The 12,431-nt window shown below is 39.5% G+C and overlaps 1 protein-coding gene across 2 annotated transcripts in view; it reads right to left on the bottom strand.

Annotated features, from left to right (window-relative positions):
• The window catches only part of SCIN (scinderin), a 53,754-nt gene that overhangs the window by 28,769 nt on the left and 12,554 nt on the right, over nt 1-12,431 (bottom strand). For both annotated transcript variants that reach the window (XM_051610468.1, XM_051610469.1), the window contains one exon: nt 4,912-5,061. In XM_051610468.1, coding sequence (XP_051466428.1) covers nt 4,912-5,061 — 150 coding nt within the window. The remainder of the gene's footprint in view (nt 1-4,911; nt 5,062-12,431) is intronic.

Genomic DNA, 12,431 nt, shown 5'->3' with positions numbered 1-12,431 from the left:
TACATCACACTCACTCCCCTGTTCCTCCACTCCTCTGTATACAAAACAAATAAACCTCTCCTTAGCATGATTTGACCTCATACTACAAGCAAAAGCAAGGGAACAAAAAGAAATGCAAATGTTATGAGAGCAGAAATACTGATTTTTTGCTTTCACAGAGTTGTGATGGTAGATCCCACTCTTGCTGGCTCTGGGAACACCACAGGTACCAAACCAGCAGGGCTTGCACTGCTCTTCAAGCCTTACGCAATGATCCATGTGACAGGACCAGAGATGGCAGGAACCTGCCTAGCTCCTTCAGAGAAACGTGTCCTTGCACTGCCAAACCTATTTATACCAGTCATAAGTCACAGCAAGCCTTAGTTTTTCTCCAGCTAGTGCACTGTGCTCTGTGCTGCTCTTGAAAATCCTCTTTGTTCTGTAGCAAGTAATCTTCAGGGGCTTGAGTTTAACAAGAAAGGAGGGGGTGGTCATACTTTTCTGCCATATGCCCAGACACCAATCCAACTAATTTAAGGTTTACTGGAGCTTAACATTGTGGTGATGTTTGCATTATTTGGGTCTCTGAAGAAGCAGCCTCTGTAACTTGATTTGTGATTGGCACTTCTTAGTTTCTGTGCTCTTGAGATTTTATCCACATGACTGAGCACTGTGCAGTCCTACCAGTCCCTTTTCCAGCTACAGAGGTGGAAATGTGTGACTAGCTCTAACACAAGCAAGTCATTACCATACCTTCCTGCATAGTATTTATTCAGACCACATGCAAAAACCATTGTTGAACACAATAGCGTTCAGGAATTCCCAGGATTAAGCACTTCTTAGGAGCTTGAAAGAAAAAGGAGGGAAGAGAAAGGTTGAGCTATCAGAAAGCAGGAAGAGGTTCCTTCTGTTGCTCAATATGTAAACAAATATAAACTAGGCGAATATTTACATAAGTACTTCATGAGAAGTGAGTCGGCACTCATCTGTTTCAAGGCCACTAGAACTCTGACAAAAACAGGCACACGACAGATACAAATGCTGTGTAAACAGAAGTCATGGCATTTTTTTTTTTAAAGGCAGAAGAGATATTTCAAAGATGTGTTCTAACATAAGCCTTCATTTTCTTGTGGTTAGGGATTGCAGCAGTGTATTTTTCAGGTTTCATTGTTTCAGCCATGATATCAAAAACCCTTACAAAAAGGAAACAAAAGCCAAAAAGCCTCAGCAGTAAAAACTGCAGCAATTACAGGCAACCAAGAGCTCCAGTTTTAAAGGAGCCATTTGTAAGGAACCAATAAAGCAGTCCTAAGAATCAGACAGTTTTGACAGCATGGAAAACAAGAACAATCCTGAAAAGTGTTAGCTGAACACTTCCTGATTAAGGAGAAGTGACAGATGCAGGCTCAGTACTTGGTTTAGTTCAAATTCAGATTCTAATACTTTTTCATTGGATCTTACACCTTGCATACAGACTACCACAGCTGCCTGAGATACCTAAAATCTATCATGGGAGATGAATCTATGTAGTCAGAATAGTACTTTCCATCTAAAAATCTTTTAGGGTGTGTAGTATGTCAAATTACACAAATACAGTAAACCAAATTTACTAAGATTTTCTCTTCCTCTCCTACATCATCTTTAAGGTATGATGCCAGATCAAGGTGCTGGTGATCTCTCGGGTACACACATGATCTCTGTGAGGTCTCTGCTACCACTGCAAGCAGTCAGGAAGACAAGAATAAGTGTCAGTGCAGCCAGCCCAAGTTTTTCTGACAGGGCTAGCAACTGATCCAAGAAGATTTTGGTCCTAAGTTAGCTTTAAAACCAGATATTCAGTATTCCTTTTGCTTAAAAAACAAACAAACAAACAAACAAACAAAAGAGCATACTTAGCTCTAACCCTAATGTGGTCACTCTAGAGTGACCAAACTGATTCAAGCACTGCCAAGAGCTACTTTTTTGATTGGTCCCATGCAGATTAAAAATTTCCTGTAACACAATTTCAACATTCAGACCTAAGATTCAGGAGAATGAATAAATCTATTCAGCCATTTATATGAGAAAATCAGAGCAGAGTAGCATCTGGTGAATTTTACTAGGCACACCTGCAACTGTGGAGACCAGTCATGGGTACTGAGCAGTTAAAGCAGCAATTTGTCCAAGGTGGTCAGTTTATTTTTTTAAATTTGCAAGGCAGCAACTCTATACAGCCCTGCTTATTTAAACCTGCCAGTTAGTACCTCACCTAAAGTGTAAACATGGAGGTGAAACTAGGTAAATACTTTTGACATGCTTAGACAGAAAGTTTCTGCCTCGTCTTTGCAAAGATACCTAGTAATTACTGCAGCACTGTATAGGACCTAATGTGCACCAGCTGCAGGTCTGAGCTTTCCAGGCACTCTGCATTTCCTGAGTGTGAGCACAGGACAGTCACTGTTTGTTCCCAAGTAGCCCCTGGTCGCTACAGCAGATGAAAAAAGGGCACGCTGCTGTCAAAACTACTCAAGTACCCAGGTTCTAGCCACTCTCCCTTCCTCAGGGCAAGCTAGCTGCATCATGCTGGCCTGCCACAGTAATTCATCCAGCAGTACAGCATGCTCCAGACAGCTTTCTCCCATGGGCAAACTTCAAGCAGGGCCAGCCTGTTCCCAGGTCCTTGCTAAAAATGGTAGTTGGGAGCAGACAACTGCCCTTGTCAGGCTAATTCACCTCACTCACAGCTCCCCAGCTCCCAAGGGGAAAGTGGGCAGACTGCAAAACACCAGCCCGGCACGGTCGCTGCTGTCTCTGCTAATGCCACAGCAGGCAAGAAGCCTGGCAGGGTTCGTTGGAGCCACCTGCATGTCTTGCCTTCGGGGTGGGGCGTAGGCATTCTGATTTCAGTGGCATACTACATGAGAAAAGGAGTGTTTAAAGTATGTAAATAAATAAGATTTTTTATAAAAAAGCTGGACCCTTTGTGATTCGGAGGGAAGGTACAAGCATAATGGCAGTTTCAGAGCAGTCAGCATAGGCAAGTGCTACAGCAAGTTAGAGACAATTTTGTGGGAGCAAGGAGAAATGAAAAGGAAGAACACCAGGATCTAGATACAATTTGAGCAGGAATAGGGCTGAATAGTTTTTTATGTTGAGGTTAACTACTCCTCATGCTCATGCTCACATTTCAGAGCTTGGGCTGCAATGGCCAAAGCCAAGCTGCAGATCGTATTATGTGAGCAGCAAGTGAAGAAAAGATTTATTCCCTGACACAATAACAATGCATTACAGGATCATAATGCAACCTTGGCCTTTTCCCTGCTCTTAATCATGTGTCAAGGTTGCTACAGAACAACAGTTGCACCCAGCTGAAAAAGTCTGGCAAACAGAAGCAAGGGCAAGGCCAGCACATCCTTGCCGCTCACACCCTGTCAAAGGAGGAGGCAGCCAGTCCCCTGACAGCCACCCTTGCAGGCAGCCCCGGCCTTGCTGCAGCCCCACAGGACTCTGACTTTGCATCAACACCTGTTCCTGAGTCAGATAAGAGGTGCAAAGTGCAGCTATTCTGATCAGTGCTCCCAAATCTATCGCAAGCTCCTGTGCAGGGCCTTGACCGGTAACCCCAGGATGGGCTTGGCAGCAAGAGGCTGCTGTCACGGGACCGTGCCAGCAGGTTCCCACGGTGCCACCCAGCCCTGGGCTGCAGCCTCATGCTGTGATTCAAATAAAGAACAAGAAGTTGGGCTCTAATTGTAAACTAGTGTTCTTTTCATAAAAGTTATAGGTCTAAAATATATGCCACATCAGAGCTGCTGTGAGAAGTCTGTAAAAAGTCAGATTGAGGATTGTCAGGGTTTTTTTCCTTCAAAAATCTCTGGTGCATTGTGTGCCATCTCCTCTGCCTCTGAGCACAACCACATCTGTACTCTTATCCACAGGTAAAAAGTCATTGCAAGCAGATGGACAGATCATCCAAAGGGGTCACCACAGCTAGTGTGGCCAAGGGCTGGCAGCTCAGCACTTGGCATGTTTTGCTGCTTAGGCAATAACTAGTTATAGCCCATGTAACAAGACCAAATGTGAGCACTATAAAAAATGATGGCATACCTGCATGCACCATTAGCATTACTTCCTGAAGTTAATCTGAAGTACAAGACCATATTCTAACTCTCAGTTTTCCATTTCATTGAAGGACTGATTTATGACCCTGCTTCCCTCTTCCTTGTTTTTATAGAATGTATGGAAAAAGCTTAATGTAGCAAACAAGTGCCAAGTGCCAAGTCTTTTATTAGTATGTGGTCTGCAACAATGCATCTGTGCTCATTCAGCTTTTTAAGATCTGAAAACTCCATAAATTGAGGATTTTCTTTTTTCTTTTTTCTTTTTTTTTTCCAATCTACTTTGATCATCAGTTATGAAATCTAAATTAAGTAAACAGTTACATTTTCTAAATATAGAGGCTCAGTACGGTTATGAGAGGCTAGGTTCACATGAGTTCATAATAGAAGTGGTTTTGCAATGCAGTGTGCTTGGCCCACGCATCTCCACACAATTTGCTACATTTCTTGACATCTTAGACATAGTAATTCTCAGCCATTCCTCTTGTTTGGTGCTGTCCCATCTCTATGCTACTCTTTCCTCATACAGAACAGATAGTGTGATTCAGGTATGAGCTGTTCTGTTAATTCAGTCACCCTACAGCTAATTCAAAACATTTAGTTCTTAAAATTATTTTTCTCAGATTAATTATTATCTCAGACTTTACTGCCCAATAAACTTTACACTGCTTGGATAAGGAGGGAAAATAATTATAAACTGGCCTGCCATAACCTAAATCTGACTTCCTGGGATCCCTGAAAAAGATAAGGCTTGAGCCCAATACTGTTTCATTCCAGAGGTGTAAAAACATTTTATTCACAGCCATGTCAGCAAAGGGTACACATATTACAGTACCTCTATGAGCTGTTCTGGTTCACTCCCTTCTTCCACAGTAATTAATTTAGACCTTCCATTTCGTTCGTTGTCCCGAATGCCAACGGCAACTTGAGTAGCCTTCAGACGCTCGTATTTATTGCATGATGAGCCACACCACTGATAGATTTCCTAAAACAATTAAAGCACACACACATTAGGAGTAAGATTCCACATTGAGCAAAATTATGAAATTAATGTTTTATTAATAATTATTTTACTGGATCGAAACCACCAAAACATCAGTGAAGCTACATATTTCAAAAATACTTTCCAGAAGATTTACTAAATCACCTAGATATTTATAATATGCAAGATATTAATGTACTGTAATTTAGCATCCACGTCTTAGGTGACTGCTCAGTCTTGGAATATTGGTTTGACTGAGTTTTATCCCAAATACAGATATATCTTCAGATATCGAAAAGAACCTATAAACTCCAAAAATTGCTACTGCAAATTGTTTTTATTTTATGTCTTACAGTTCCTCTTCTATGCTACTTTAGGAGTGCTGGTTCTCATGTGTAGCAAGAAACAAAGTAATTTTAAAATCTCAAGGAAAACAAAGCCTGACTGTATCTGCTACTCAAAGGTAAAGTGAGATCTTTCAATCTAGTTTTTATTTTGGTGACTTTTTGCTATAGAATTATATTTGTCGCTCACACTGCTGCATCATACCACAAAACTAGCTCAGGTGCAAATGCAAGACACAGGTGTTCTCAATAAAAAGTCTTCTTAACTGGAAGATTTTTCCTTAATGCACAGCTGATCCAATGATCATAGAAGTTTATCAAGCTCAAAATAATGCAAGCCCTTCCACCTGTAGTTATCACATGTCTTTATAAATTAATTCTAAAGATTTACAGACCAGTAATACAGATTTTCTGATCAGATAAACCACTAAGTTCCTCCCTAGCAGAAGACGGACAAATACCATGTTCCTGCCTCAGGAACAGACTAAAATAAAGACAAGAAACACGTCTGTAAAAGGTGCCTCCATTCAGGAAACACAGCAGCTAGAAGTAAGCTGCTGCCACAGGGACACTCTACCCCATCAAGGTTGCTGCCTTTGCAAGGTGCTCCTCGGACACCACAACAGTGCCTCTTCATGTTGATAAACAAGCACTCTGGTAGCAGCATTCCACTCCTGAATATCATCTAACAGGCCTTCAAGGCCTTCATTTCATGGGTATGGCCCACACCTGACAGGGAAAAGCACAATTCGTACAGAATGGTGCGCGTTCCCAAGACACATGTCAGGAAGGAGGGCCACTATAACCAGCCTAAGACAGGTCACTTAATGCAGTCACACCAGAGGCCAAGGACCCCTAGCTTTGGCGAGTCCCATTATTCATCCTGAATGCAAAGCATTTCAGAATAAAAAACTTCTATTTCAGTCTTAATGAAAATTACTAAGGGGCAGAAAATAAGCTGCAGAGCTGCAAGAGGCTGATCTGGAAGGAGCTAGTCAAAATAAATTAATCAGCTTGGCTGGTTCCTTTTTCCTCCCCCTCCCTTCTTCTCAAAGAAAGTAATTTGATCCTTCTTCACATGATTTTATCAAATAGCCCAAATAGTACAGCAATAAAAGCACACAGTCATTTTCAGCTTCAAAAAAGGTTGAACTGGTTTGTGTTCATCTCCAATGCAAAATAACAAGGATTTAATCAGAGCCCTCAATGAGGAAATTACTGAGGTTTTAGTTTTACAATGTGTATATAACTGTATAGAACACAGATTTTGGATGGAAACCTGTTTAATTTTTTAAAAAGCCTTAAAGCTATTTCTGTGGATCCCTTTTGTATTGAAATAGTGGCTTGAGATAAGTGAGATATGAAGCACAGCTTCTCAGTATTAGCAGATGCAAACTTTTAAATAAGACAGCTAATGTTGACGCCACCTGCAGGCAAAACAGCACCAGTAAGTTTTGATATTTACTTTTCACCAGCTTGGACACACAAAAAACCCCAAAACAAAATTGGTGATCTCACAGCCAAGTTCCCTTCCCTTTGGGAGCATCCTTCAAAGATAAAGTTTTCAGCTTACGTCAGGATTGCACAGGTTCCCAGAACTGAATCCTTTTTAGCTTGCAGATATTATGCAATGGAAGCTGTGAGGTTTTCAGTTCCCCTTTACCAACCTGACTCTAGGCTTAAGCCAAGGAAAAAAAAAAAAATCTGATTCCAAATTCTGGTTTTAGTACTGTCAACTTAATAAGTATCCAGAATCTGGAAACATACCTGGCTTCAGGTCTGAACCTTATCTCAAATCTGACTTTCGACATTTCCACAGGAAAGAAACAACAAACTGTGCATACACACGGAAACAGAATTTTCTTAAGAATTAATGAAAGACTGCCTTGATTGTGTAGAAAGACAAATGTTTCCATTTGAGCAGATTTTTTGATATAGTTATTGTAGCCATGCAATGCTTCAACCATCTTCTCCCAAAAGTTAGGAATTCCAAAAACCCAGACTCCTTTAGTTTCTGAGAATTTCATCACTCAAATTTACTCATTCTTATCTTGGCCCACCTCCTACTAATTGAGCTTATTTGAAAATATGTCAGAAAACAGGAGTCACTAGAGATCTAGGAGAATAAATAGGAATTCTTTATTTTACACAGTCTGTTAAAAAAATAAGGAAAAAGACATATATAGAGAATTAGCTGAAGAGGTCAGGCAGTTATTGCCTTATCTCAGTGTGTATGCTGCAATTAATGAAAATTACTCCTTCAAAAAGGTTAAAAGTTCAGTTTCAGTTGTACGTGTCAGCCTTCTCTTGGTCTTTTGGTAACTGGCCATGCAACCTCCAACACATATTCTGATCTACAACATGAATAGTACTGTACTGACCACAAAGGACATTGTGAGACTTAAATTGTCACTGCAAATTACAAAGACCTTTACTTCTCAGACAATAAATCCACATTTTCCTTTCTTAGCAATTCCTCAAGGTGCAGCCTGGCTACCCTGCATTCACAGCATATTCTCCCACTTTGTATTCAGTGACTAGTAACCTAGAAAGTGACTAAACTAAGCTCTTCTACAGCCCACTGGCTCTAGTCTTCAAGGCAGCCTAGCCTGAGGAAGGGGAAAGACCTTTGAAAATCTACAGTAAGAGATTTCAATTGTTTTTTTTATTTGCAGACTTAATTATTTTCCTTATGGAGTTCACCTTCCTAAACTACAGAAACAGACCCACAAAAGAAAGTAATAATGTAGCCTAAATACTTTTTTCCTAAACCAGAATAAATGAATATGAAATGTTGTCAGCTGTGACTTCAAGAAACTTTGTGTGGTAAGGTCTTCTCCTTTGACATAAAAAAAATTTGATTCAACAAACAGTGCCTGAAAGCATCCTTGATCTGGACTTCACATGGATAAGCCGTATCATTCCTACAAACTCCATCTTCCCTATTTACTTAAAAAATAGTGATTTTAAAACCTAGGGAAACAAGAATCTGATTCTTTTCAGCACTAGAGAACAAAGACAGTATTCTTTATTAAAACACTGGAAGCTGAACTTCAAGTACTGTGGTAATTCAATAGAAGAAGGCGAGCAGGTACAAGTCATAAGAGTGTCCTGAGGTGTATAGTATTTTACTGTATTTACTATAAGCACTAAACAAATATCTTACACATTCAGTGCCACAAGCCTTCAGGAGCTTATGTTTTGTTAATTTTCTGTTCTGGAGCAAAATAAACTTCTCAATTATTTTTAAATGTATGTAATTTGGCAGCATCCTGGTAGAAGTCAGCTGAGTATTTACAAGTTTGTCTTCCTGATGTAACTTACCCATTTCAATCTCTAGCCCAACTGGGTTTTAACAATTTAAAGCCAGAAACAGGTATTTTTAAAAGTTAAAGCCACTTACTGACAATGCTAATATTTGGATCTGGATTTACGTGAAACACAGTCATCTAGTTATCTAATCATGTCCAACAGACCACTGAGCTTTTGGCTTCCCCCCCCCATATATTTATTCTTAGGAATATATATAAAGTGCTCAGCTACAGACATAATCTGGTATTTAGCTTTAGCTCACTCAGTACTTTCACAATTTGTTAGCTATACTACACCTTCACTATTTTTAGGCTTGTTTTGCTAACCTTATTTTGAATTGGTGGGCTGACAAAATGTTTCCCTTAAAATGAAAATAGACTTCAAGTGTTCACTCCCATAAAAAAAATGAAAGAACTTCATTCAACAGTAATTCCTGTGCCAAGCCCAGTTTATTTTCAGAAGTTTGTACTAGCAGTATTCATTTTTTAATCCCTTTAAGAGAGTTTGAGAGAGATGTCATAAGAGAGCTATTCTGCTACTTGATATTACTGGTTGTTGTTGGTATCGATATACTTACTGGATCATGGTGGGACAATTGGTAACAGAGGGTCAGAAATTGTTATCATTAATAATCACAGTGACCACCCTAGTATTCTGAGGGAGGCTGGAAAGGCAAACTAGATCTGTGCCATGCACACTGCAGTGACAGCAAGGTCTCTCATCTGCACATTTTGGGGCATGCAGTTTGGTCTTCTAGTCATAAAGTAGCAGGATTCACTACTTGTATTCCTTATGCTTCTGGCTGGCAAATCACATGAGATTTCTACAGCACATTAAAAGTGACCCTACTATTTAGCTTCTATACAGAAGTGGGCAGCAGAAGGATCATGTATAGCTTGTGTAATTCTGAGTCAAGAGTACCTCAGCACTTTCCCCTGTATGGAGAGAGATTGTGAAAGTACACCTCCTGACTTCCTGCTCCAGCCCCAAAGGCATGCAGAGAAAGAGAAGGAAAAATACACCCACAAAAAAGTGCTTATTTCAGAAGTGACATAAAAACCAAATTTTCCTTTCTAACACACAGCCACCTCTGTATTCAGCTGGCAGCCTGCTCAGTTTGGAGGCAAATGAAAATATATTCTGTGTCCTGATGTCTCTTCTATGAATCTTAGCCAGGACTATGAATGCAAACCCAAAGAACTCACAATTTTATTCTCATTAAAAATATGTCCTGAACATAAAAGTGTTCTGTCTTTGTTGTAGTACCTATTAATTCCCAGGCCCATACTGTAACTGCTGATTTGCATTCTCTTATAATAAGAGACATTAAAAAGCTAAACAAAGTAAATAGGCTTCAAAACTCTATTGGAAGCAAATTTGTTGCAAAACCTCAAATTTGGCAGAAAATAATCCCTTAAACAATTCACTGTTAGGTCTCACTAATCTTAAAATATTAAAATAAAAATTATTTTTTAACATTTCATTAAGGAAAGACCTTAAACCAAGTATCACAAGCTGATTTGCCTCTATGCTTTGTTGGCAGGCCCTCATGTGCTCTAAGCCTGTCCACCTTTGCCTGCAGGTATACGAGAACATGCTCCCAGACTGTAATTGCACCTCAGTTAAAAAAAATTACTGCTCTTATTTAAGAGTTAGATAAATCTATACTGTGTATAGTGTCATATCAATATGTTGTAGCTTGCACGACTTAACGCACGTCAGTCAGGATGCTGTCTTCTGTTCCTCTAAACCACAACATCAGGCACGGAGGCACAGCTATGACGCAGAGGGTCTTGGCATGAAAAAGACCTTCAGCAAAACCTGCTTGCTCATGTGAAAGACCATACTACATTCTCTTTACCCCCACAACTCATATAAAAGGGTTAAAAGTAAGAAAAGAAAGTTTGTAAAGATATTACTACCTTAATTGCTATCTTCTCTTCAGCTTAGCTGCTTCTGCTTATTAGGTAGACTCAGATCAAAGGCTGTGCAAAAAAACACATCACAGAAGGCCACTGTAGTGGTTTCACAGTGGGCAGGTAGAAGAAAGGGTGATGAGGCTTGTAAAGAAAGATGGGTCAGGAGGAGAAGAGCTGTGGTGCAGGAGTGCCCAAAGGAGCCTGCACTCCCAATGTTCACATGTGCGTGAACCTAAGATACCAGTTATTGAGGAAAGGAGGAAAAAAAGCCTAGCAAAGCTAGAGGGAGACAGAACATGTACAAATATTGACAAAGCTTTGTATGCACCTTAGCATACTTCTAGGTTTGTATCAAAATAACTGGCATGCACTCAGCTTAGACTCCAGTCATTCTCATCATGGTCATTAATAAGCAGCTGTTCTGATAAGGCAAGAGTTCATTTTAGCTGAAACTGTTTTTTGGTCTAGTCTCTTAACAGATTTAAAGGAAAAATGCCAAAACAAAATGCAAATAGACTTGGAAAAAAGTTTTTATATGAACTGTAAACAACATAAACCCTTCCTGTGCCTTCATTTTTCAGGACAAGTAACTGTAAAACAGATGTACATTACCCTGGTATACGTAATTCAAACACCAAGTTTTTGGAAACCAAACAGAAAGCCCTAAAGCAAAAGTAGTACTAAATAAAGAAAACAAAGTCTAAATGGTGGGGAAAATAACTGAACAGTAAAACAATAAAATTACTAGGATAGTAGCACTTTTACTAGTACTTTTTTGTCAGCTCACAGACATTCAGTTTTAGGAACTGACATATACATATAAATTGAGAAGAATGTTTTAATTGAACCAGGCTTCTCTTTAAATTATTTAATGTTTTTTCCTGTCTTGGCTGTTGAATTCTTGATACAGGCAGGGAAAAGCAAAATAATTTCACATATTCATCAAATCTGCCTTTGTTGAAACTGTAATACAGTGAACCATTGACAGCTGTGGAGTTCTGATAATGCAAAACAAACTCTGGATTCATTCAGCCAGAACGCTACTCAGGCCACCACGAGCCTGGCCCTGGTATAATTACAATAGTGTCTTTGTAATCAGTCTTGGAAACTCCCCTTTAATTGAACTGGAACAAACTGTCAATAAAAATAAGTCAGATGTACCACAGTCATACACTTATTAAATTCATTTGTCTTCTCACACCTGTTTTGCTAGTATATTTTGGGAATAGCTGTTGCAATACCACAGTGCCTTAAAGGGTGAGTACCAAGAGGATATTAATTCTAAATAACAGCAACTCAAGCAGCAAAACATCTGGATTTCCTACAGCATCAGGAAAACAGTAACCTAACTGAATCCTTGAGCATACACGTATGTCCTGTCTACCTGAAGCTGTAATGATTATCTGTTTCAGCCACTTTTCTGCATACAAATGGGGGAGAGGGGAAGCTTTCTGGTCCATAGAGTATGAAGAAAAAACTACATACCCTGAATATTCTAATTGAATTTTGAGTTAGTTACGCTCACATATCTATGTTACACTGTGCATAAATATAACCCCTTGTTTAAGCAGTTAGTAAGTCCATAAAGTTAATAAAGAACTAAAACAGCTTAGTTCTTCAAGCTCTGTTACTTGTATGGCAATTAATGCCCTGTTACTGCACAAGCAATAGTTTAACTCAGCTGTGGGCAAACCAGGGAAGAGGTTAGTTGTAGGAGAAACATGTGAATGAAAAACATGGGAAAAGGACATCACTAGTTGGTTGTTAGTGCTAGGGAAAGCAACTAAGAAGATAAACA

Source organism: Apus apus, chromosome 2, assembly GCF_020740795.1.
Source record: "Apus apus isolate bApuApu2 chromosome 2, bApuApu2.pri.cur, whole genome shotgun sequence".
Classification (NCBI taxonomy): domain Eukaryota; kingdom Metazoa; phylum Chordata; class Aves; order Apodiformes; family Apodidae; genus Apus; species Apus apus.
The sequence above is the reverse complement of the archived record's forward strand: the minus strand, read 5'-3'. Positions and strand labels throughout refer to the sequence as shown.